The sequence below is a fragment of the Mustelus asterias genome, chromosome 7 (genome assembly GCF_964213995.1).
Source record: "Mustelus asterias chromosome 7, sMusAst1.hap1.1, whole genome shotgun sequence".
In the NCBI taxonomy this organism is placed as follows: Eukaryota; Metazoa; Chordata; class Chondrichthyes; order Carcharhiniformes; family Triakidae; genus Mustelus; species Mustelus asterias.
Window position 1 is genome coordinate 51804209 of NC_135807.1, and position 27865 is coordinate 51832073.

Consider the following 27865-nt stretch of genomic DNA (forward strand, 5'->3'; position numbering starts at 1 on the left):
TCGTGGACTCAGCTCCACTTACCCGCCCGTTCACCATAACCCTTAATTCCTTTACTGTTCATAAATGTATCTATCCTTGCCTTAAAAACATTCAATGAGGCAGAGTACAGCACTCCCTCAGTCCTGCATTGAAGTGCCAGCCTGGAATATGTGCTCATCTCTAATGCAGACTTAAACCCAAGACCATCTCATGCAGAGGCAAAAGACTACCAATGAGCTAACTCCTATTTTATTTGTAAGTACCCATGTTTTGAGTGTCATTTAAAGTTATAAGGTTCATCTCATCATAGCTTGAAATTTAATTCTGATGGTGCCAGCTAACATTCTCACCACTCCAATGAGCACCTAATGCAGCGGAATTGTTTTTACTTCAGCTTCTGTGCACTCCAGATCTTCACCCTTGGTGTCTTCTAATTCTTCATTTACATGCAACTGCTCAGTGACATTATTCACAAGCATGAGGTCAGCTTCCAACCTTCTATTGGTAACACCCAACTCCATCTGTCGACGGACAAAAAGTCCAAGGCTGTTTCTACATATCCAGCTTCCTGTCAAACACAATCTTGGGACATGCCACTTTGTTAACAAACTGAAGTCATCCATTTTTGTCTTCCAGCATCAGGGTTACAAGCTGGCTGCTCAGTCCAGAGCTACAGCAATGCAACCATAATGTTCTGAGTATATCCGTGTACTGCGATCTTTCTGCCGCATTTTGTCTCAATTGTTGTGTTTATGGACATCTTGCATTTGCCAAATATTACCTACATGTAAACTTCTTGACTCACTATCTCACCTTGTCATTGCTGCTGAAACCCAGTTAGCTTGAGGATTGACTCCTTGAACGCCTTTTTTTAAACTCTGCTCTATCATCAAGCCATTGTAGAGGTAATGTTGGGAATTGCATTAGACAGGAAATCAGAGATACATGTGATAAAGAAACATCTGTAATCATGCGTATAGATTGGGTGAGTCAAATTAATCACAGTGCAATAGAGGAGGAACTTCTGTAGCGTATATGGGATGGTTTTCTGGAGCAATATGTTGAGGTATCAACAAGGGAACAGGCCATCTTGGACTGAGTATTGTGCAATGAGCAATGATTAGTTGGCAATCTAATTGTGAGAACACCCTTGGGGATGAGTGACCATAATATAATAGAATTTCAAGGTGAATAGTGAGGTAGTTCTGAGACTAGGGTCCTGAATATCAATAAAGGTGACTATGATGGTATGCAGCACTAGTTGGCTATGATGGACTGGGAAATATTACTGAAAGGAAGGACAGTGGGTAGGCAATGGGAGGCATTCAAGGAATGAACTCCAAAAGCTGTTTATTTCTATTTGGTGCAAGGATGGAAAGGGAACTATGGTCAAACCAGGGCTTACAAGGGAAAGAGATAGGATGAGATTCAAAGTAGTACACAAATTGGCAAGAAAAAGCAGTGGACCCAAGGATTGGGAGCAGTTTAAAATTCAGCAAAGGTGAACCAAGGGATTGATTAAGGGGAAAATAGGGTATGAAAGTAAGCTAGCGGGGAACATAAAAATGACTAAAATTTTCTATACGTATGCAAAGAGAAAAAGATTGATAAAAACAAATGTAGGCCTCTTAGAGTCAGAAACTGGAGAAATTTGTAACAGGGAACAAAGAAGTGACTGAGGAACTAAATTCATACTTTGCTTCTGTCTTTACAAAAGGAAGATATGAATAATGTACTGGAAGTTCTGAGAAACACAAGTTTTAGTGAGGAGCTGAACAAAATGAGTATTAGAGAAGTGGTTTTGGGAAAATGAATGGGACTGAAGGCGGATAAATCTCCAGAGCCTGATAATCTTCACCCCAGAGTACTTAAGGAAGTGGCTCCAGAAATAGTAGATCCATTGGTGGTCATTTTCCAAAATTCTTTGGACTCTGGAATGGTTCCTACAGATTGGACAGTAGCTAATGTAAGCTCACTATTCAAAAAGGGAGATAGAGAAAACACTGAACTATAGACCAATGAGCCTAACATCGGTAGTGGGAAAGTTGCTAGAGTTCATTATCAAGGATTTCCAAGCACAGCACAGCATTTGGAAAGCAGTGGTATAATCAGACAGGGTCAGCATGGATTTTTGAAAGGGAAATCATGCTTGACAAATCTACTGGAATTCTTTGAGGATGCAACTGGTAGAGTTGACCAAGGAGACTGTTAAATGTGATTTATTTAGACTTTCGACAAGGTCTCACATAGCAGATTATGTAAAGTTAAAGCGCATGGGATTGCCGGTAGTGTCTTGAGATGGATAGAAAGCAGACAAGGAACAAAGAGTTTTAATAAATGGGTCTTTTTGTGATTAGCAGTCAGTGAATACTGGAGTACTACAGGGATCTGTGCCAAGACCCCAAATATTATTATATATTAACGATTTGGATAAGGAAATTAAATGCATCATCTCCAAATCTGCAGCTGATATAAAGTTGGGTGGGAGGGTGAGCTATGAGTAGGATGCAGAGATGCTTCAACATGATTTGGACAGGCTGAGTGAATGGGCATATGCATGGCAGATAAATGAGAGGTTATCCGCTTCAGTAGGAAAAATAGGAGGCAGATTATTTGGATGGGATAAATTGAGAGAGGTGGATACTCAGTGAGACCTTGGTATGTGTGCTTATGTTCAGTGACAGTATCAAGGATACTGTCACTGAACATAAGCACACATGTACAGCAGGCAGTAAGGAAGGCAAATGGTATGTTGGCCTTCATAGTGAGAGAATTTCAGTAAAGGAATAAGGATGTTATATAGGGCTTTGGTGAGGCCACATCTGGAGTAGTGTGCAGTTTTGGCGTCCTATTCTGAGGAAGGAGATGTTCTTGCTGTAGAGGGAGTGCAGCAAAGGTTTACCAGGTTGATTCTTGGGTTGACATGACTGTCATATGAGGACAGACTAAGTCGGTTAGGATTATATTCATTGGAGTTCAAAAGAACGAAAGGAGATCAATCAGAAACTTATAAAATTCTAAGAGGGTTAGACAGGGTAGATTCAGAAAGAATGCCCCCAACGGTGAGGAAGTCCAGAACTAGGGGTCATAGTTTGAGGATAAGGGGCAAACCTTTTAGGACTGAAGGTGAGGAAAAATTTCTTCACCCAGAGAGTGGTGAATCTGTGGAATTCACTACCATAAAGTAGCGGAGGCCAAACCCTGTGATTTAAAGAATGAATTAGACATAGCTCTTGGTGCTAAATGGATCAAGGGATAAGAGGGGGGGGGGGGGGATTAGTGTATTGAATTTGATGATCAGCCATGATCATAATTAATGGCAGAGCAGCCTCAAAGTGCTGAATGGCCTAAGCCTGCCTCTATTTTCTTTTTTTGCTTTTATGTACAAGTTTAGAATAATAATGCAATACAGTATGCCATGAGGAAGAATTTTTAGATGTGTTGAGTGGTAATAATCCGGAACCTGCTGCCCACAAGGCTGGTGGAAGCTGAAATGATCAATGATTTCAAAAGAAAATTAGATTGGCATTCGAAGGAAATAAACTTAGAGGATTTCGGTGATTGCACGGGAGATTGGGACTGACTGGATTTCTCTGCTGGGAGCCAGATTGGACTCAGTGGATTGGATGGCCTCCTTTCATGCTGCAAATGGCTCTAAACTCCATTTTCCCACCCAATCCCCAAATCCTTGGATGTGCTTGGAGTCTTAATGTTCCCTTATTGTGACACGATGCCACCTCCACCCTTCCAGTTCTAGACTATCCAGCCAGAGGAAATAGTCGCTCAGCATCTACCCTGTTAAGCCATATCAGAATCTTATGTTCCAACGAGGCTTCTCCATCATTCTTCTAAAATTCAGAGACAACAGACCTATTCTGCTTAAGTTGTCATTATGCAATAACTCTCAATCTCAAGAATCAACTTGGTGAAACTTTGTTGCATTGCCTTCAAGACATACCTTCCTTAGGTATGGAAACTAAAACTGTACACAGCACCCAGCTGTGGTCTCACTAAACACAAGTACAATTGCAGCAAGGTTTCTTTACTCTCGTACTAAAAACCACTTGCAACTTGCCTTCCCAATTGTTCGCTGTATCTACATGTTAACTGTGGCGTGCACAAGGACACCCAAATCCCCCTGAGCACCAACATTTAATAGTTTCTCAATCAAAATATTCCACTCTTCTATTCTTTCTACCAAGGAAACAAGCTCTCATATTTTACCTGCCACCTTGTTACCTGCTCACTTAACCCATCTGTAACTCTTTGCAGACAACTTGTGTCCTCCTCAGAGCTCAAATCTCCCATCTGGTTTTGTATATTTGTTAATATTACAATCAATCCTTTTATTTAAGTCATGAATGTAGACAGTAAATAGTTGAGAACACAGCTCTGATCCTCACGGCCTGTTTATTCCTATTGTTTTCCCTTTAACCAATCCTCTATCCATGGTAAATATATTAGTCCCAACTCCGTGAGCCCTAACTTGCATTAACCTTCTGTGTCTAGTTCCCCATTTGAAAATTAGGGAAAAAGGAATAAGAGGGGGAGTCAGACAGAAACAAAAAAAAACCTGGGAATACCAGGCAATGTCACTGAAGTGAACAGGTTCAAAAAGCAATTTCTGGAGACAGAAAAATTGTAGCCAAATTCACTTAGTTAGGTTTAATTATTTGTTATCTGCATGTTACATTTCTTATTATGTTTTACTAGCTTTTGAGCTGTACTAAGTTGTGTGGTCATCAATTTGTTGTTTGTTTGAAGCAGCTTGTCTTTGCGCAGCGTAAAGTTAATTCAGTAGAAAATCCTGAATGACAGCATATGCTGTGCAGCATTGTTTGCTTTCAGGGTCTTCTATTTCACCTCCTTTTAATTTCCTCCTGGACAAGATTGTCCGATTCCACTTCTGTAGTGTATTGCTTAGTGTGGCTGATCTTCCAGTCCTGCAAGCTGCAGTAACTGAAATTTTAAATTTAGTGCTTTGAGTTGAGAACAAATGTGTGTGGGCTTTATGGGTTTCTAATTAAAGAACAGCTGCTTAGATACAAAAGTAACTTGTTAGGAATGAATCAGATTCAACGAGTATGCAGACCTATGTAAAACAGAACAGATGCCAAGGAAAGTCAGAAGTATGGTAGGTAAGTGCGTGGGATTATGGGGATAGGGTTGGGTCTGGGTAAGATGCTATGTTTCAGAGAGTCAGTGCAGACTCGATGGGCCAAATGGCTTTCTTCTGCACTGTAGGCATTCTATGGTTCTATTGCTCTCAAATTAACCATCAAATCTCAGTTTTGCTTTTGTGCTATTGGTTTCTTGAAAATAGGCTATCAGCTCTTTGTCAAAGTATTCTAGATATAACTATCTACTGGAGGGGATATTTCAGATTCGGAATCATTTCACTTTTTTACATGAATTCGTTATGGTATTTGACCGTAGATATTTCCCAAACTTGGTCTAATTCAAAAAGCATGCAGAGATTTAGTGTATGCTAATGCATGAAAAATGGATGATTTGCCAACACTGATTTAAAAAACATTCCAAGTGAATATCAGCGTTTATCTTAACTGCAGAATTGAACCCCAAATACCTCAGAAACACAGTACATCAACATTTTGTAGGACTATTTACCAAACATATGAATACAAAGTCACCTTCATGTCCCTTAGGATTATCATCCTTCCTTCTTGTGGAAATTCTACAATGCCCAGGCTTTTAGATGCTTCAAACTTGCATCTTCTTCCTTTGTTTTCTTCTGTGTTTTAACTAGAAAAGAGTAAGTTATACAAATATTTCATTATGTTTGATAAACTGATTGTTCACTTCACACAGAAAAAGTACAAATCTTTAAAGGAACACAGAGGTTGTTATATGTAAAGCCTGAATGAACTATAGGTTTAAACTCATAGAATCCCTACAGTGCAGAAGGAGGCCATTCGGCCCATCGAGTCTGCACCAACCACAATCCCACCCAGGCCCTACCCCCACATATTTTACCCACTAATCCCTCTAACCTACGCATCTCAGGACTGTAAGGGGCAATTTTTAACCTGGCCAATCAACCTAACCCGCACATCTTTGGACTGTGGGAGGAAACCGGAGCACCCGGAGGAAACCCACGCAGACACGAGGAGAATGTGCAAACTCCACACAGACAGTGACCCGAGCCGGGAATCGAACCCGGGACCCTGGCGCTGTGAAGCAGCAGTGCTAACCACTGTGCTACCGTGCCGCCTATGAGAATGAGAGCAACCCGTTATAGATAACTGACTCCATATAAGCCAAAGACAGTTGGGTCAGCAATGATAATCTGTAAGCAGAATTCCTATCAATTTTGCACTAGGTGGCTAATTCGATTTTAGTCACTGAAGTAAAATAGTTAGATAAAATGAAATACAACAATACTCAAATTAGTTAACAATGCACAAGTTTTATAAGTATTTACAAAATGGTTGTGTGCAAATGGTAACTGAAACACCATCAGACAAGGGATCTGTACTAGATCCACACATTCCGATACATGATTGGCAGAAAACATCCAATATTAGGTCAGAGGTTTACAGCATGTAAACAGGCCATTCGGCCCAACTTGTCCATGCTGCCCAGTTTTTAAACCACGAAGCTAGTCCCAATTGCCTGCATTTGGCCCATATCCCTCTTTACCAATCTTACCCATGTAACTAAATGCTTTTTAAAAACACTAAATTGAACTGCCTCTACTGCTACCCCTGGCAGCTTATTCCAGATACTCACCACCCTCTGCGAAAAAATTGCCCTCTGGACCCTTTTGTATCTCTCCCCTCTCACCTTAAACCTATGCCCTCTATATTTAGACTCCCCTACCTTTGGGAAAAGACATTGACTGATCTATGCCCCTCATTATTTCATAGACCTCTATAAGATCACCCCTCAGCTTCCTACGCTCCAGGGAAAAAAAGTCCCAGTCTATCCAGCCTTTCTTTACAACTCAAACCATCAAGACCCAGTAGCGTCCTAGTAAATCTTTTCTGCGCTCTTTCTAGTTTAATAATATCCTTTCTATAATAGGGTGACCAGAACTGTACACAGTATTCCAAGTGTGGCCTTATTAATTCTTATACAACTTCAACACGACATCCCATCTTCTGTATTCAATGTTCTGACCAATGAAACCAAGCATGCCGAATGCCTTCTTCACCACCCTGTCCACCTGTGATTCCACTTTCAAGGAGCTATGAACCTATACTCCTGGATCTCTTTGTTCTATAACTCTCCCCAGCGCCTTACCATTAACTGAGTAGGTCCTGCCCCGATTCGATCTATCAAAATGCATCACCTCACATTTATCTAAATTAAACTCCATCTGCCATTCATTGGCTCACTGGCCCAACTGATCAAGATCCCATTGCAATCCTAGATAACCTTCTTCACTGTCCACTATGCCACCAATCTTGGTGTCATCTGCAAACTTACTAACCATGCCTCCTAAATTCTCATCCAAATCACTAGTATAAATAACAAACAACAGTGGACCCACCACTGATCCCCGAGGCACATTGCTGGTCACAGGCCTCCAGTTTAAAAAACAACCCTCGACTGCTACCCTCTGCCTTCTGTCGTCAAGCCAACTTTGTATCCAATTGGCTACCTCACCCATGGATCCCATGAGATTTAGCCTCATGCAACAACCTACCATGCGGCATCTTGTCAAAGGCCTTGCAAAAGTCCATGTAAAAACATCGACTGCACTGCCCTCATCTACCTTAGTTATATCTTCAAAAAAACTCAATCAAGTTCATGAGACATGATTTTCCACTCACAAAGCCATGCTGACTGTCCCTACTCAGTCCTTGACTCTCTAAATGCCTGTAGATCCTGTCTCTCAGAATACCTACTAACAATTTACCCACTACAGACGTTAGGCTCACCGGTCTGCAGTTCCCAGGCTTTTCCCTGCAGTCCTCCTTAAATATTTGCCACCCTCCAATCTTCAGGCACCTCACCTGTGGCTGTCGAAGATTCAAATCTCTCTCCGAGGGGACCCGCAATTTCCTCCCTAGCTTTCCTCAACGTCCTGGGATACATTTCATCAGGTCTACCTTTATCTACCTTGATGCGCTTTAAGACTTCCAGCACCATCTTCTCTGTAATATGTACACTCAAGTCATCACTATTTATTTCCATGCCTTTCTCAACAGTAAGTACCGATGAGAAATATTCATTTAGGATCTCACCCATCTTTTGTGAATCCGCACTTAGATGATCTTGTTGATCCTCAAGAGACCCTACTCTCTCCTTAGTTTTTTCTTGCCCTTTATGTATTTGTAGAAGCTCTTTTGAAATTAAAGCACCTTTATTTGTGGAAAAAGTTTGGTATAGGAGATTTGATCATTACTCTCACCAAGCGAAAACTGAACCAACTATGGGGTGAAAACTTCCTTGCAGTCAGAAAAGATCTACATGGAACGAGTTTGAATAGTCACAATCCAGAGCCGAGTGCAAGAGCCCATAACCACAGAACTAGTGGAAATCAATACAAAAATGACATCAATCGGCAACCTTCTTCGGAAGAATCAGACAGATGATTAGTGAGAAGACAATTTAGAACAAAGAATAAAGAACAAAGAAAATTACAGCAGAGGAACAGGCCCTTCGGCCCTCCAAGCCTGCACTGACTCAACTAAAAACCCCTTACCCTTCTGGGGACCATATCCCTCTATTCCCATCCTATTCATGGATTTGTCAAGACGCCCCTTAAAAGTCACTACTGTATCTGCTTCCACTACCTCCCCCAGCAACAAGTTCCAGGCACCCACCACTCTGCGTAAAAAATTCTGCCCCGTACATCTCCTTTAAACCTTGCCCCTCGCACCTTAAACCTATGCCCCCTAATAATTGACTCTTCCATTCTGGGAAAAAGCTTACTATCCACTCTGTCCATGCCTCTCAATCTTGTAGACTTGTATCAGGTCACTCCTCAACCTCCGTCAGTCCAGTGAGAACAAAAGGTTTCTCCAGCCTCTCCTCATAGCTAATGCCCTCCATACCAGGCAACATCCCGATAAATCTTTTCTGTACCCTCTCCAAAGCCTCCACATCCTTCTGGTAGTGTGGCGACCAGAATTGAACACGATATTCCACGGCCTAACTAAGGTTCTATAAAGCTGCAACATGACTTGCCAATTTTTAAACTCAATGCCCTGGCCGATGAAGGCAAGCATGCCATATGCCTTCTTGACAACCTTCTCCATCTGCATTGCCACTTTCAGTGACCTGTGTACCTGTACACCCAGATCCCTTTGCCTATCAATACTCCTAAGGGTTCTGCCATTTACTGTATATTTCCTATCTGTATTAGACCTTCCAAAATGCATTACCTCACATTTGTCCGGATTAAACTCCATCTGCCATCTCTCTGCCCAAGTCTCCAAACGATCTATATCCTGCTGTATCCTCTGATGGTCCTCATTGCTATCCGCAAATCCACCAACCTTTGTGTCCTCCGTAAACTTACTAATCAAACCAGTTACATTTTCCTCCAAATCATTTATATATATTACAAACAGCAAAGGTCCCAGCACTGATCCCCGAGGGATACCACTTGTCACAGCCATCCATTCAGAAACGCACCCTTCCACTGCTACCCTCTGTCTTCTTTGACCAAGCCAGTTTTGTATCCATCTTGCCAGCTCACCTCCGATCCCATGCGACTTCACCTTCTGCACCAGTCTTCCATGGGGGACCTTGTCAAAGGCCTTTCTGAAGTCCATGTAGACAACATCCACTGCCCTACCCTCAATCATCTTTGTCACTTCCTCGAAAAACTCGATCAAGTTAGAGACACACAACCTCCCCTTCACAAAACCATGTTGCCTCTCACTAATACATCCACTTATTTCCAAGTGGGAATAAATCCTGTCTTGAAGAATCCTCTCCAATAATTTCCCTACCACTGATGTAAGGCTCACCAGCCTGTAATTACCTGGATTATTCTTGCTACCCTTCTTAAACAAAGGAACAACACTGGCTGTTCTCCAATCCTCTGGGACCTCCCCGTAGCCAGTGAGGATACAAAGATTTCTCTCAAGGCCCCAGCAATTTCCTCCCTTGCCTCTCTCAGTATTCTGGGGTATATCCCATCAGGCCCTGGGGACTTGTCTATCTTAATGTTTCTCAACAACCCCAATACCTCCTCCTTTTTGATCGCAACATGACTCAAACTATCTACACACCCTTTTCCAGACTCATCATCCACCAAGTCCTACTCTTTGGTGAATATTGACACAATACTCATATTTGACAGCTGTGACAAATCATACCACAGCAGCTGAGACAACCCAAAACATCCAAAAACAATAACATTCCAAATAAACCAACCCACATCATGCTCAAAAAAGGAAATTCACCCCTTCTCCCAATGTTAACAGATCTTTGAAAAAATATCCCAGGATCCAAATCTACATGCCAAATTTTGTTGAAAGCTGCATATGTTTTGAGATATATTGGCCACAATTCTCCCATCCCACAGCGCTAAAAAATTACTGTCCAAGGGGCAAAGTGCCAATGCCCAGGGGACACCTTGGCACTGTCCATCAGGTATTGGGCAGTGTCAAGGGGGCAGGGCATATGGTGGAGTGGTCTTAGGAGTGGGACTGGATGGGGCAGAGCCTAGGGGGAATATCGGTGGTGGTGGGGGGTTTGGCTACCACGCTGCATAGAGATCGGTGTGGGAAGCAGGGAGGCCAGCGATTGGGGTGGGCCGAGGGGATCAGCCGGGGGCTGTCAGCCTGCTTGGGTTGGGGGGAGGTGGTGTTGGGGCTGGGCCCGGGGATGGTCAGGGGGGCCAACGATTGAGCCGTGGGGCGGCGAAGGGCGAAGAGTTGGTGTTGCGGGGCTGGCCAGTGATCAAACTGGCCAGCAATCAGGAGGCCATCAGTGCCGGGTCACTGGACATGCACCAATCTCGGCACTGACAGATCGGCGCACGTGCAGTGGCCCGCTCAGCACATGGATTTCAGCCTTTCCAGCTGGAATAGGCCCCGACCCCTGAAATTTAATGATATTCACGCTGGTGGCCTCTGCAATGCACAGAGTGTGGGAGATTCTTCTCTGAACTCCCACTTGAAAAGAACAGCATGAATTATTCTAGTTTTCACACAAATTTGACACTTAGAATTTTTTGGGGAGAATTCTGCCATTGTTTACAGATGAAAAACAGACTAACAAAGAGGCAAAAACATTCCCACCACACACAGTCATGAAGGAAAACACTGGTTTCAGTGATTTAGAAAAAAGTGTGGAAACTTGTATAATTTACTCCATTCTTTTCCAAATGGATTTTAATTAATCCTATGGTACATTAATGTTGAAAAATATCCTATATACTTTAATTCTAACAGCAAGCTCATTTTAGCTCACCTTGTCTTGATGGGAGCGAGGTGGTTGGAACTTTTGGCAGTCCTTTAGTCATTTTCTTAGTTAACTCTTCTTGTTCCAGTTCCTCTAATTCTGCTAGCAATTCATCCTGGAAACATGTGCATCAATTAATTCATGTCAGCCTACAAGAACTTTGAGAATTACCATAGCTGTTAAAAAATATGAGCCCAATTCACCAGTCTCATGCCCTGCTACCGCTCAGCCAAACTACAGGAACTGGAGAATCCCAGCTGCGGGCGAGGTCAGCGGATTCATGCCATTATTTCATAAAAGACAGAAAAGCAATACACTCATTACAGAAAGAATCTCAAAAAATACATGCAATAATTTGTAACATCACAATCAGTTGTATATAAAATAATTTTCCCTACGGCCATATAGAATTACAAATTTTAATGTAAACAAGGATAAATTGTTTTAATCGGACTAAAAATGGAAAATGCTAGAAATACTCAGCAGATCAGGCAACATTTGAGAGAAAGAAAGAGTTAGTGCTTCAGGTCAATCACCATTGACATTGATTTAGTAATAGCTTTCTCAGACTACTCCAACAATTGTATACTTTTTGTGCTTTAATTACTTTTGTCCCTTAAAAATGATATGGAAATATCACCTGGGTCATCCTTGCGGATGATACTAAGATTGGTGGAATTGCGGATAGTGATGAAGATTGTCAGAGAATACAGCGGGATATAGATAGGCTGGGAAATTGGGTGAAGAAATGGCAGATGGAATTTAATCCGGACAAATGTGAGGTGATGCATTTTGGCAGATCCAATTCACGTGGGAGCTATAAACTAAATGGCAGAACCATCAGGAGATACAGAGAGATCTGGGAGTACAGGCCCTCAGATCCTTAAAAGTGGCAGCATAGGTGGAAAAAGTGGAGAAGAAAGCATATGGCATGCTTGCCTTCATTGGACAGGTCATCGCGTATAAAACGTTGGTTAGGCCACATTTGGAATACTGTATCCAATTCTGGTCACCACACTACCAGAAGGATGTGGATGCTTCAGAGAGAGTTCAGAAAAAGTTTACCAGGATCTTGCTTGGTATGGAGGGTATTAACAATGAGGCGAGATTGAATAAACTGGGATTGTTCTCCCTGGAAAGACGGAGGCTGAGGGGCGACCTGATAGAAGTTTATAAAATTATGAGAGATGTAGATAGGGTTAACAGTTGGAAGCTTTTTCCCCAGGGCAGGAATGACAATTACAAGGAGGCATAAGAACAAAGAACAAAGAAAATTACAGCACAGGAACAGGCCCTTCAGCCCTCCAAGACTGCACTGACCATGCTGCCCGACTGAACTAAAACCCCCTACCCTTTCGGGGACCATATCAATAAGTTCAAGAGAAGGGGGGAAAGGTTCAGTGAAGATGTGCGGGGAAGTTTTTTTTTAAAAACAGAGTGTGGTGGGGGCCTGGAATACACTGCCAAGGTTGAGGCAGTTACGTTAGCCACATTTAAGATTTATCTTGATAGACATATGTACAAATGGGGAATTGAGGGATAAAAGCAGTTGGTCTAAATAGGTAAATGTGATTGGTGCAGGCTTGAAGGGCTGAAGGGCCTGTTCCTGTGCTGTACAGTTCTTTGACAAGTTCCCAGTGTGACCAGCAAAGGACTGGTCGATTGAAAAACAGTATTTTCTGATTGGTGAGAAAAAGACAGTGGAAAGAGTGTGATGAATACATTTTTAAACCCCAAATTCAAAAATTCAATCTATCACAATATCCTGGACGGCAGGGTAGAGACTCATGAACCCAAAATGAGCTTACAGAGTAGGAAAAGAAGGGTAAAGAAGCAAGATCCAAAGTACTAAAAGGATGGGAAACGGAGAACAAAGCCTGGGCCAAGTATAATTGCTTGCTCGTCGCAGTATAGAGTTTTTGAGATGCAGTCCACAGGTTCCATGTTGAACAACTGCATAGCTTAAGAATAGAAGTTTGAATTTCATCACTGGAACAAATAGTTGATGTCTAGAAATAAACAGGAAAGCTCAAATTTGATTATAGACCACTTTAACCAACAATTTGAGACAATTTTATCTTTACTGCTTCTGATTAAAGTTTAACAAAATGCATAAATTAAAATTGCAGATTTCAAAAAATTCTATACATTTCCTCCCTTTCGCACATCAACGCCAAGTTTGTCATCTATATTTGATTAAGTATTTTATGTACCTCATCAAATTCTGATCCAAATGCAGCTGGATGGGAAATTGCATCAGAAATTTCTTGTGCTATTTCCTGCTGTTCTGTGATATCTTGCATCATCTCATCAATTTTATCTAAATCTCTGAAGAGAAAACATAAATTAATACTCCCAAACATTCAATTCAGTTTCACCAACTCAATTTCTTGCAAAAATTACTCCAGGCACTGACAGTAAGAGTTTTTTTTTGCAGGGTTCAATTTTATTCAAGGATTTAAAGAAACTGTAATTTTGTAATTTAATTTTGATCGTTAATAAAATAACCTGATAAATGGCTGATTTCAAAACATTTTGAATCAATTTCCAGACCCTGCTCATTTTTAACATTTCAAGGCTGATTACAATAAATCACAATTGCATTATTTGTGTATAAGTAAATAAATATAAACCAAGCAGAGCAAAGATGGAAATAACCCAATGGTCTGAAATACAAAAATGTTCCAGGTTTCAACCCTATTGTGTACCAATTAAACCAATATCGGCTGGTGTGACAATTGAGATATGACTATTCATTGTAATCTTCTGATTTGGGAGAGGGATAAAATTCTACTCTCCATTTTTTTTGTTGCGCACCTCTCATTCTATGCATAGGCTCTTTAAATGTTTATCAGGTCTGCAGAGTGGCAAAATGTTCAGGAGCTGACATCTGTTTGGCCTGTGCAGAGCCATGCTTAGAGGGACATTCAATAACGAGTGATGTGTTGTAGATGTACATGTGTGATACTTGAGTGAGGATTAAATCTAATTCAGTTATTTAGGCCCCCTCAGGTTGAATAGCTCACCCAAGAAGTATTACACAAACTCATACAAAAGACATGCAGTTCCAAAAGGAAAAGCCTACACCACATCCATTTTCCAGGCACAAAAAGGTGCTTATGACTACAACATAATGGGCAAGTGCTCATTATCTGCTAGAAAAATGCCAGGCACCAAATTGGTATAAAGATCCCTGTGCCAAGCTGGTTGCCCTGAGCATATTTGGAACCAGGAAAACAAAGTCTACGTGCAACCAAAAAGGTGGCCCTTAACTTCTAAAAGCTAAGTTTGGAAAAAGTACCTACTTGGTTGTACACCAGCAAGAAACACTCCCTACATTAAAACCATGGGCCACCCGTCGCCACATAGGTACATATACATTAGGAGCAGGAATAGGCCACAGAGTCCCTTGAGCCTGCTCCACCATTCAGTAAGATCATGGCTGAGCTGATTGTAAACTCAATGCCACTGTTTATCCCTGAAAATGTTTCTGCCCCTTGTTAATCAATAGTCTATCTAGTTCTGCCTTACAAACATTCAAAGATTTCCACTGCCTTTTGAGGAAGAGTTCCAGAAACTCATGACCTTCAGAGAAAAGATTTCTGCTTATCTCTGTCTTAAACTAGTGCCCTCTTATTTTAAAACAGCGACCCCTAGGTCTAAATTCTCTGACAAGAAAACATCCACATCCACAATATCAGGACCTTAAAGGTTTTGATCAAGTCACCTCTTATTCTTCTAAACTGGTGAATACAAACACAGGGTGGCATGATGGCACAGTGGCTAGCACTGCTGCCTCACAGCACCAAGGACCCAGGTTCAATTCCTGGTGATTATCTGTGCAGAGTCTGCATGTTCTCCCCGTGTCTGCGTGAGTTTTCTCCGGGTGCTCTGGTTTCCTCCCACAGTCTGAAAGATGCGCTGGTCAGGTGCATTAGCCATGCTAAATTCCTCCTCAGTGTACCTGAACAGTCGCCGGAGTGTGGCAACTAGGGGATTTTCACAGTAACTTCATTGCAGTGTTAATGCAAGCCTGCATGTGACTCGAATAAATAAACTTAACTTCTCCAACTACTCACCAAATCTCTGACTGTCAACTGATATTCAAATACTTTTCACCAATGAGTTGCCTGGGAATGCAAGCAGATGCCTGTATCTCACCAGTCATACTTAAGGCCTAACCCCCAATTTAGGGACACATTCAGGTACAAGGATTACAGGCTGGCAGCAATGTACTTCTGCACCACAGCACTTTCATCAATTACATTATCCCAAAAACAGTAATCTTGAGGTGTTACAAAAAATTATGGTTCAAGATTGTCATCCTCAATGTGCTAAAATATAACATCTGTTTTGAATGTGTGTTACATAACTATATTATAACTTCAGGGTTCAGTTATCTCTTCTCGGTCTTTTGGCTAAGATCAAGCATCAGATCAAGCCCAAGATGGGGTGCACTGACTTATCTTGTCAGCTTGGATCTTGTTTGTCTCTTTTGTGGGGACCTGGAATTGGATTCAATTGGAATTTGAATTTGGTTTTTGGAGCAAGCAAAGAAAGGATTTGCCCAGTCCACTCTGAGCACTAGTTGTGTAACTTTAAGATGGTGTAATTTTTTAAAATATATATAATTTCAGGGTTCAGACACATCCACCAAAATAATTCACAACTGGCATAATAATAAGTTGAACACAATGTGGATCCAAAGAAATATCAAATATAATAGACCAGACTTTGTTGGGAAGCGGCATCTCACTGATACTTGGTAAAAATGAATCACTTACATGTGTTCATGAACAGATTTTATGGCTTTTGCAGCATAGCTCATAGATTGCAATACTTCTGTGTTTGTGTGTGCATTCTCTAATGCTTCACGCTGGAATTCAATTGTAGAGAGTGTACCATCAATTTGTGTTAACTGCTTTTCAAGTCTTTTCTTTCGTTTGAGTGCTTGTAGGGCAACTGGGAATAGAAAAAACACAATTATGAATATAGTCAATTCAATTGAGTACAACTTGCATGTCAGAGTTTTTATAACATCCATCACATAATGGTCATCAAGGAAAACTACAAAAATAATACCCAATGTAACATACAAGCAGAGAGCAAGAAACAACTGCAAATTAAGATATATATTGATGAGTAGAAAGCATAGTCTCAGATGGATGAGGTATATGCCCATTGGACCACATCTACTTGGACGGTAAAAAATCATCAGAAACAAGATTGAGAACACATTATCTTTTTGGTAGGCACTCTGCAACAACTGTCTTTAATATAAATTTTACTAACTCCAACCTTAACTAGCTTCCACTTTCGCAACAAAGGAAGTTGCTAACAAACGTGGGAGACATTCTACAGAGGGAAGTCCAAGGAAAAGGATGAATTGTTAGCACATAATCTCCACCTATATCTAGCTTTTTGGAAGTAGCACAAAAAAGATGGGTGTCACAATTTATAAAAGCATTTGTATCCTGATCCAGCGAAACAAATGTAAAATAGCTATTACATTAGAAACAATTAATAAACTGAATTCACAGTTAAAAATATTGTGGTTTAAACGACTAAGCACTTACTGGCAAATTCCATTTTGCAAAGTAGGTCCCAAAGAGCCACATCATTAAGACAACAGTAAAATGCTTTTTGAACTATGTTTTTCACTTCATAATCATGTGGCTTAAACAAAATAGTTACAACAATGAGTGAGACACAAGCAGAGAGACAGTCATGGGCAGAAAGAGCAATACGAGATTTACACCCACTCTCAAGCATGGCAATGTCACAATCATTCTTTTTTTTATAAAAGAAACCTCTATAATATTGTTTTAGTATGTCTTTATAAAAGGGTATATTATACACAGAAATACATATATGCTTATAATAACTTGAAAATTCAAGTTCATAAACCAGTAAATTTAAGAGGAAAATACCTCAAAACATTCATATATAGTTAAACTTTTCTGATGTGGATGAAACAAATCAAATATCAGTTGAAAAAAAATCAGACTGGCTGGCAGTTTCAGTATTTTTAACTTCAGAAGTCCATTATAAAAATTGAAAATTTTACAAGTTTCTTTTTCTGTGATCACAATTTAACAGAGCAGCGGTCAAAATAATTTTTTGAGGCATCTCCGAGATTTTCTTGAGGGCAACCTTTTGATTTTCAGATGTTACTTTTTACATTCTCACTAACTCCTAGATTAGGTGATGTAGTCACTAGTAACATTTACAAAATTACAAATGCATAAAAGTTTTTCCTTCTTTAGATTGATATGGTCGCACAAATACCAAAGATTATGTTAAATCTTTTAACTTGAAATCTATAAACAACATATTCTTGTTCATCATAATGAAATCTCCCATTTACCATTTCCAAAATGAAAAGTTTTACTATCTGCAACTGCACAAACTTAGGACAGAGTCCAATTTTGCCTTCGCTCTCTATGTGGACATTCACCTGGAGGGGTCAATCCACAATTGTTTTAACAACATTGAGAAACGATAAACAAGACACTTGACGATATATTGTTTATAAAATGTGAGCCTTAAATTAGATAGGGAGACATTAAGAAAAACTAAGCAAGCTACGGTTAGTCAAGTGGTGGGGTAAGGAGGTACAACAACTTACCAGGACATCACCTGCACAGATAAACTCTCCAGTTGATTGAATATTTTTATGGCGGAGGTAGATAGATTCTTGTTAGGCAGGGGAAGGGGTAGATGGGAATGTGAAACAGAACAGCCATGATTTTATTGAATGGCAGAGCAGGTTTGAGGAGCAAAATGATTTGCTTTTGCTCCTATTTCACATGTTCCAATGTTCTTGGCTTCTTCCTTACACTTTTGCTTACCCCAGGTGCAGGCATATAATCTAGTAAAAACTGTTACAATGGCAGAAATATACACTTGTAGCACACAGGAAAAAAATCAACTCCTGATACAAAGCAAAAGTATCTGATAGAAGTCAGGATCAAAACCACAGAGCACATAAGGAAACTGAATGGCAAGCAGTCACTGTTCTTCTCCCAGCAACAGCAGAAAGAAATTGGTTCAAAACAGTTGCCCTAAAAAAATTACTGAAGCAACTGAAAGGAAACAAATTTGTGTCTCTGCTGTAAAGGTAAACTTTTCTTCAAAATCAGAAATGATTATCTTGTACGGATGATGTTGCCAAAATCTTGCTTGGAATTACTGCACAACAGTGCACTAAATTATATCAAATCAGCAAACTCCAATCTAGTGTGATGTAGTTAGCTTGGATTCTTGATAGCAATGTTAGTGTGTTTGCAAAGCTGCAAGATGACTCTGTTTTGTGTGTACCTCAAACCTGTTGCATTAAACAATGTAATGAGGAACATTGGAAAACAATACTGAATATTCTCATGTTATAGAATCCCTACAGTGGAGAGAAAGGCAATTCGGCCCATCGAGTTTGCACCAATTCTCCAATAGAGCATCTTTATCCAGGCCCTATCCTGTAACCCCACACATTTACCCCGCCAAACCCCCTAATCCACACACCTTTGGACTGATAATCAAAAAGTACAGGGTAATGAAACATTTTCTCATTTCGATGCAAGACTTATAACTTACAAATGACTTCTGAAGGCCTTTACGGCAAATAAAATTTGTAAATTAATGCATGACATTATGAGTTTTGTTTGGCTCGTTTCAGAACACTTTCCACCAGATATATTATTTTCTCAAAACATACGTGAATTTTTATTTGCAACATTGTGAATTATTGTCCATCAACTCAAAGATAATTGCCTGTAAGCTGCAAGTTTATATCCAAAATTTTCTGAACTCTTTGGAGATCAACACCATGTGTGTTCTGCCTGAAGGCAGGTCCTTGGACTTTCCATGTCTACCCGATGCTATTCTTTTCATTTGCCAATAACTTCCTTCAATCTTCAAGCCATCCAATAGTGATATTCTTTTCCTTCCTCTTTTTCCTTGAGATTTTCCCACCATAAATTTATTTCCCTTAAGGTGTGCCCTACTCAAACTTCCTGTTTTGGGGGAGTTACTAGGCAGGAAATAGTCTTCCCACAAGAAAAAATGGGAATCAGGACATGCTGTTGTTCTAAGCTAGCTGGACAGCAATATCATTTTATACAGGTCTGTGAAAACAATGCCTCTCAAACCATTTGACCTACAGTTGTTGCAAAATTTAGGGAGGGGGGAGAAAATATTTTAAAATGCAGCCAAAAACATACATGACTTCATAATGCTTCTTTAAGAACTTTTGTTTGCTCTCACATTCAAATGCCATCCATCATTCCCAAAAAGGCTTAAAGATTGTGGAGCCAAATTCAGTCTAAGTAACATGCTGACTTATTACTCTATTGCACATTCATATTTAGAGACAGAAAAGAGGTTTTTAGGAAAGGGAAAAGAACAGCCCCAGAGTTTAAACCATTCACCAAATGAGACTTACAGGTGTCAAGATGATCTAACAGAAAGAAGCATTACAGGTTTACGTAGCACTTATCACAGATCAGGCCAGAGAAGATTGAAAGATTTGGAGGTGTTCCTTCTGCAAGCATGAAGAAAGTGAATAAACTCGAGATGATCTGTCAAGAGAAACACATGTACCCAATTAAAACATGCAAAATAAGATCAGAGGGAAACCATGCATTAAAATAAAAATGTCCAAAAGCAGCCTCACCTTCTTCTCATACATTTAGCAATTAACAAAAATTTATAAAATCAACTTTATGAAATGAATAACCATCAACCCTGGGCTAGCAGCTCATTGCATGTTTAAAATCAGAATATTCTTTAAAATGCGCTATAGTAATTCCCTTCAAATATTTAGCATCACACAATAGGTTTGCTGACCAGAATGTAATTTTTGCAAGCGATATATCTTGTATGACATGGGTAAAAAGGCACTAAGTAAAGTCTAAACAAAAAAAGAACTATTTAAATATTTTTTTAAAACTTGGATGACTTAACAATTTTGTTCCATTTAAGTCTTATTCTCCATTAGTTAGTAAGTAGATTTTAGGAATAGAAAACTTAGTTTTAAACCAAGCACAAATATGGTATATTGCAATTTTTAATAGCAGAGACAAATCAAGTAGTGCCTTTAAGAGGCTATAAACAACTCTTAAAATGCCCCAGTAAGAAAACATATCACACATTCAAACATACTAGGAATGTTCAATTCCTACACAACAGCCAAATTTGGAATATAATAATTGATCTTGCATTATTTTTTTCCATGAGTGAAATGTTGCATTTGTTTCCAAAGTGAGGTTTGAGGATAGCCAATAAAAAAATTTAAACAAATTATTAATTTTAACAGGAATCATCATGAGTCTTTAACATAATTTCAAATGCTGTTGATCCTATCAGAGGTCCACTCTAAAACGTTGCTGCTACATAACCTTGCATTTTTCAATATGCATCAGATAACTAGAGAGAATTTCCACCCATTTAAAATTGATCATTATGCCCTATCACAATTGTTACATTCTCTTGCAGAGTTCACTCCCTTACAATTCTGCTAGCTTGCCTTTTCTGCAAACAGGGGTTCTTAACCATGGTCTGAGACTCCCCAGAGTGAACAACAGGGTTTCAAGAGGTCTGTTGCAATTCACAACTTCTACGGACACCATCAATTTACCTCCAATTAGCTCAGTTCTTACTGATGTATGAGCAGCCTTCCAGTCAGTGCCACAACAGTCCATCCTTGGTCTCAGCAACATCATCTGAAAAAGCAGTATCAGTTTTCAAGTGTACGCTGCCATCACTGAGTTCTACTTCGACATCACCTTTCTTGATAGTTCACTGTCGTTTGACATCTCATACTGGTTGAGCAGAGATTTTGTCCTGTTATATATTGAGAAGCCACTGCCTTTGGTTCCTGCTACAAATTCAGTTTCCTACCCACTGACTTAATCCTGTTCCTGGCAACTTTCTCAGCTAATCCAATCTATCTGCAACCTTGGTGTCATATCTGACCACAAGATGAGGTTCTGAGCACATAGTGAGACTATCAGAAGATCACCCACTGTCCCTCAATAACATTGCTCAACTCTGCCCCCACCTCAGCTCATCTGCCACTAAAAGCCCTATCCATGCCTTTAGTTACTTCTAAACTTGAATATTCCAATGCCAGCCTCGCACATTCTACTCTTCAAAACCTGAGAAATTCTGCTATGTGTGCGCTAACCCATACTAAGTCCTGTTCACCTTTCATCTCTGCCTCCTGGTATGCAGCACCTAGATTTTAAAATCCTGCCCTCATTTTCAAATCCCTCCAGGGCCTAACTTCTCCCTATCTCCACAGTCTCCTCCAACCACAAACCCTCCCAACATCCAAGTATCTGCAATCTTCTAAATTTGGCCTATTGAGCATCCCCAATCTTAATTGTTCAACCATTGGTGGACATGGTTTCAGTTGGACTTCTTTCCTGAAACTCTGCTGCCTCTGAACCTCTGCTCCCTCTATTTATCATTTAAATACTGCCCCTTGGCATCATCCGAAGGTATGGCATTCATTTTCACATTTACGCTGATGCCCAACTCTACCTCACTGCTACCTCTCTCCACAACTGCCAAATCTCCAGTTATTGAACCGTAAAGTAATAAAAATCTAAAGCTTGCAGCTAAATGAAACATTCACTATTTTAGGCACCCAGTAAGAGGCAACTGAAAGTTCCAGACAGGCGAAGTAGGTGGTGGGAAAAGCCCAAAGGATCAATTCCTTCAGGGCTACTCCACTCCTGAGTTCATTACAGCCTTAGTCCAAACATGCAGAAAAGTGCTGAACCCAAGAGTTAAGGTGTGATTGACTGCCTTGACATCAAGACAACATTTGACCAAGTGCGACATCAAGGAACCTTATCAAAATTGAAGAATCAGAGGAAAACTCTCCAGTGCTGGAGTCACACCAAGCACAAAGGAAGATGGTTGTAGTTTATCATAAGAGCCACAAAATAGCACAGCTCAGGCTAGTGTCCTATACCCAATCACCTTCAGCTGACTCACCAATGACCTTTGATGGCTGTATAATGTTCAGTAACACTCACAACCAATACCAAAGCAGTTTATTACCAAATGCAGCAAGACCTGGTAAATATTCAGACTTGGGCTAATAAGTGGAAAGTAACATTCAAACCATTCAAGTGCCAGGCAATAATTGTCTCCAATAATAGAGAATCTGACCATCTCCACTTGACATGCAACGGTATCACCAACACCGAACCCCCCAACCATCAAAATCCTGAGGTTACCATTGACTCTATTGTGGCTGCAAGAGTAGAGGCTGGGAATTCAGTGGCAAGTAACTGACCTCCTGACACCCCAAAACCATCTAAAAGACAAGTCCAGAGTATGATGCAATACTCTCCGCTTGCCTGGATGAGTGAAGCTCCGAAGACATCTAAGCAGCTTGAATAGATACAGGACAAAGCCGTCTGCTTGATCAGCACCGCATCCACCACCATGAGCATCCGCCCTCTTCACCAATGTAAGTGGTGCAAGTGCGTACTATCTATTGGATGCAGTGCAGCAACTCACCAAGGCTCCTTTGACAGCATCTTCCAAACCCCTGAACTCTAGCACTTAAAAAGGACAAGGGCAGCAAATGTATAGAAACACCATCACCTGCTAGTTCCTCTCCAAGCCGCATACCATCCTGACTTTAAACTATATCACAGTTCCTTCACTGTCAAAATCCTGGAACTCCTGCCCTAACATCATGTGGGTGTACCTATACCAGCAGCTCAAGGCAGTGTCTCACCCATCTTCTCGGGAACAATCAAGGATGGACGATAAATGCTGATTTTTCCAGCAACACATTCCATGAATGAATAAAAAAGATTCAATAGGCTGAATGGCCTTCTGTGCTGTACTATTCAATGAGTCTATTCTTGCAGACAGAGGGCCCTGGGCACTGGAGAGAATGAGGACCCAGGTGTGAATACTCTGATTAATACAGCACTGCTTCTTCTGCAGCACTTAAGTGTTGGTCCCATTTAGTAGAACCTACTTCTGTGAATTTGGATTTTCAGCACAGAGCAATGCAACAATATTACCAAGCCAGAGTGAACAATGATCATGACATGCACGTGTCAAAGACACCTCCATGTCGTGACAAAATTGTTGTTGAAATGCAACAAGTTTCACCTTGAGTAAATAAAACAAAACGTTACAAAATATAATTATGCATCTAACTTTTATACAGAAAAAAATACTTGTGTTCTGTAATAGGGAGTCCGTGGATTTTTTAATAACGATGATGTGGAGATGCCGGCATTGGACTGGGGTAAACACAGTAAGAAGTCTCAACACCAGGTTAAAGTCCAACAGGTTTATTTGGTAGCACAAGCCACTAGCTTTCGGAAAGCTAGTGATTCGCTGTTTCTCATTGCTGTTTGTGGGAACTTGCAGTGTGAAAAGTGGCCACTGCTATTCCCAAATTATAATAATGATTACACTTTTGGAATACTTAATTAGCTGCAAAGCACTTTGGGATTGAAGCGCTATCAATTAGGCAAAAGACTACTTGTGTGCCAATACAACTGTAGGCTTTTATTCATTACAGAACTAGGAGCATATCCTAACAGATAACCGACCCGAACTGAACAAGGGGGAGGAAACAGCCACCTTTATACTAGGTGACAAGGGGAGGAGCCGGCAGGGGATGTGTCCAGGCATGACAAACACAACAACAGTGGTCCAGACAGGACAAAGGCGCAACTGTAGTCCACCACAGGGATTAAGCTTTCTTTTAAACAAGATTATTTCTCAATGATTTCTCATCATTGTCGCATTCCAATCATTATTTTGTAAATTGAGGTTGTGTCTTTATATGCTCAGTTTGTGAACTGAAATCCCACTCACCTGATGAAGACGCAGCACTCCGAAAGCTAGTGGCTTGTGCTACCAAATAAACCTGTTGGACTTTAACCTAGTGTTGAGAGACTTCTTACTGTTTTTTTAATAACACCAGAGGGGGCCGCAGAAACAAAAACTCATGTTCTATAAGAGTTAAACAAACTCTTCCAATGAGATGAAGTTATAATAACCAGGTCTTGTAGAATATATTTGAATAGTGGAATAGCGAAGTCTTACATGGAATATTATACATTCCATGCTGAAAAAATATTTTTGGGATAGACACATTCTAACATCTCACCAAGGATATTTCAAATGTTATCACTTTACTTAATGCATTTTCCAGAAAAAGTAAAGTTTATTTATTAGTCACAAGTAGGTTTACATTCACACTACAATGAAGTTACTGTGAAAAACCCCTAGTCGCCACAATCTGGTGCCTATGCAGATACACTGGGGGAGAATTTAGCATGGCCAATTCACCTAACCTGCACATCTTTGGACTGTGGGGGGAAACCCGAGCGCCTGGAGGAAACCCATGCAGACACGGGGAGAATGTGCAAACTCCACACAGACAGTGACCCAAGCTGGGAATCAAATCCGGGTCCTTGGCGCTGTGAGGCAGCAGTGCTAACCACTATGCCATCTTGCAGCACAGTGGTTAGCATTGCTACCTGACAGCGCCAGGGACCCGGACTCAATTTTGGCCTTGAATGATAACCTGTGTGTATTTTGCACAGTCTCCCCGTGTCTGTGTGGGTTTCCTCCAGCTGCTCCAGTTTCCTCCCATAGACCAAAGATGCACACAGGAGGTTGATTGGCCATGCTAAATTGCCCATTTAGTGTCCCAAGATGTGTAGGTTAGGGGGATTGGTGGGGTAAATATGTGGGGTTACAGAGATAGTGTCTGGCTGGGATGCTGTATCGGAGAGTTGCTGCAGACTCAATGGGCCGAATGGCCTCCTCCTGCACTGTAGGGATTCTATGAAAATATTTACACAAACATATTCTGCCCCTTCACCCAAGTCATTGATGTAAAATTAAAATTTGAGATATGAATTGTGCCAAGTGTGAAATACCTGGGGATTAATAAACTAAATCAATAAAGGTTTGCTGATTAATATTAATTGTCACCATTTCAATCCAGAACAACTGTATTCATATACCGTTCAACCTCACATTGTATTAGAGTCGATGTATGATAAGCCAATTACAATAGGCAAAACTGTTTAAGAAAAATAGAAATACAGGCAGTAAGCAAGTCCACAGCATTTTTAACAACCACATAATTGCAGTGTACTAGGGGTCCTGACAATGCAGTTGTTTTGGTGCAACATAAAATCACAAGCATTCACAAAATGTCAGTTAATCTAAATTAGGAGGCAATCACACTCAGAAATAGCTAATTTCTCCCTAAAGAAATATATAAAATTAAGAAATTTTAAATCAGATCAAAGCCAATTTAGATATTTCCGTTATTTGTATTTCAAAAGAAAATACTTTGTTCTAACTCGCAACAGGTGGAGAAGGTAGTGAATAAGGCATATGGCATGCTTGCCTTTATAGGACGGGGCATAGAGTATAAAAGTTGGGGTCTGATGTTGCAGTTGTATAGAACGTTTGGAATACTGCGCCCAGTTCTGGTCGCCACACTACCAGAAGGACGTGGAGGCTTTAGAGAGAGTGCAGAGGTGGTTTACCTGGTATGGAAGGGCTTAGTTATGAGGAGAGATTGGGTAAACTGGGGTTGTTCTCACTGGAAAGATGGAGGATGAGGGGGGTGACCTAATAGAGGTGTATAAAATTATGAAAGGCATAGATAGGGTGAACGGTGGGAAGCTTTTTCCCAGGTCGGTGGTGACGTTCACGAGGGGTCATAGGTTCAAGGTGAAGGGGGGGAGGTTTAACACAGATATCAGTGGGACGTATTTTACACAGAGGGTGGTGGGGGCCTGGAATGCGCTGCCGGGCAAGGTGGTGGAGGCGGACACACTGGGAACGTCCAAGACTTATCTAGATAGCCACATGAACGGAGTGGGAATGGAGGGATACAAAAGAATGGTCTAGTTTTGACCAGGGAGCGGCACGGGCTTGGAGGGCCGAAGGGCCTGTTCTTGTGCTGTATTGTTTTTTGTTCTTTAACTCCAAAAAGGAAATTCTATGTGCTTTAACAGTGCTCATATGAATTATGACTAATTGGTATATTAAAAAAACTGTAGGCAATAGAAATGCAACAGCATCCTGCCGAAATATTTTGTCTTTATATACCTTTAACACAACAAAACGTCCCAAGGGACTTAACATGAGCACCATCAAATGAAATTTTACACAAAGCCATATAAAGGGATAAAGATAAAGGATAAATGTTGAGTGTCTTAAACAGTGTCAGATGTAGTTCAGTTTCTAACATTCCTACCTGAGTCAGAAGATTATGGGTTCAAATCCCACTCCAGCACACAATGAAAGATGCCAGTGCAGTAATGATGGAGTTCTGCATGGTTGAAGGCATGTTCATTTCAATGAATCATTAAAGCAAGGTTCTTAATGCCACTATTTCAAGAGTGGCAGATGTGCTGGTCAATATTTATCCCTCAACATCCCAAAATCATATTCGCTGTTTCTCATTGCTATTTGTGGGAACTTGCAGTGTTAAAAGTGGCCACTGCTATTCCCAAATTATAATAATGATTACACTTTTGGAATACTTAATTAGCTGCAAAGCACTTTGGGATTAAGCTTTCTTTTGAACAGGATTATTTCTCAATTAAATTTCACTAGTCAGTCGCAACATAAGAATTTGACAAAATGATTGAAGACCATCACTCACTTGATAGCATGAATTATGTTATTCATATAAATATGACTATTGTTATTTGAGTTGCAAGATATTGATTTTGGTTTGTTTCCCATCATTGTGACACCCCCATTCAGGAGGGCACATTTAGACGTTTTAACAGGATTGGAATTTGCTCAATGTCACTAACAGATCACTAACCAATCATTCAGTGAAAATGGCATTATTAACCTGGGGGAATGTATTGCATTTAAAACAGCCAGAATGTATGTGACATTCTGACATCATTTGAAGAACAACAATCATCAGATATAATCTGTTTTTTGTGTTTAATCCAACACCTATTGCATCATTGGCTGTTGGCTGGTTCATGATGCAGAGTGACACCAACAGCGTGGGTTCAATTCCCATACCAGCTGAGGTTTTTCATGAAGACACACCTGCTCAACCTTGCCCCCTGCCTGAGGTGTGGCGATCCTCAAGTTAAATCACCACCAGTCAGCTTTCCCCCTCAAGGAGGAGAGCAGCCTATGATCATTATGGGACTCTACCTTTTATATTTATTTCATGTTGGTTCAATGGCCATAATGCACAGGTATGGATTCACTTTCTCAACACCAAAATAAACGAGAGGGGATATCCATCCCACAAACAAAGGGCGGATTGTTATTTATCTAAGACAACAGAAATTTTGCAGATGTTTCCTTGAAGCACACTACAATCAGATGTGCTTTCACCAGCCCTGCCACATTCTTTAGTACAACTAAGATGGAATTTTAAATGTGGGTGATGCTATACTTGTTTCACTAAAGAACACAAAACCTTCTGCATACCCATGATAAAACGTGATGTCC

General features: G+C 40.5%; 1 protein-coding gene across 1 annotated transcript in view; it reads right to left on the reverse strand.

Moving 5' to 3' along the window:
• Nucleotides 1-563: 563 nt before the first annotated feature.
• The window catches only part of LOC144495710 (charged multivesicular body protein 4b-like), a 37272-nt gene continuing 9970 nt past the window's right edge, over nucleotides 564-27865 (reverse strand). Inside the window, exons 2-5 of the mRNA XM_078216058.1 lie at nucleotides 16150-16327; nucleotides 13579-13693; nucleotides 11375-11480; nucleotides 564-5743 (exon numbers count right to left, since the gene is read on the reverse strand). Coding sequence (XP_078072184.1) covers nucleotides 5676-5743; nucleotides 11375-11480; nucleotides 13579-13693; nucleotides 16150-16327 — 467 coding nt within the window. The 3' untranslated portion in view covers nucleotides 564-5675. The remainder of the gene's footprint in view (nucleotides 5744-11374; nucleotides 11481-13578; nucleotides 13694-16149; nucleotides 16328-27865) is intronic.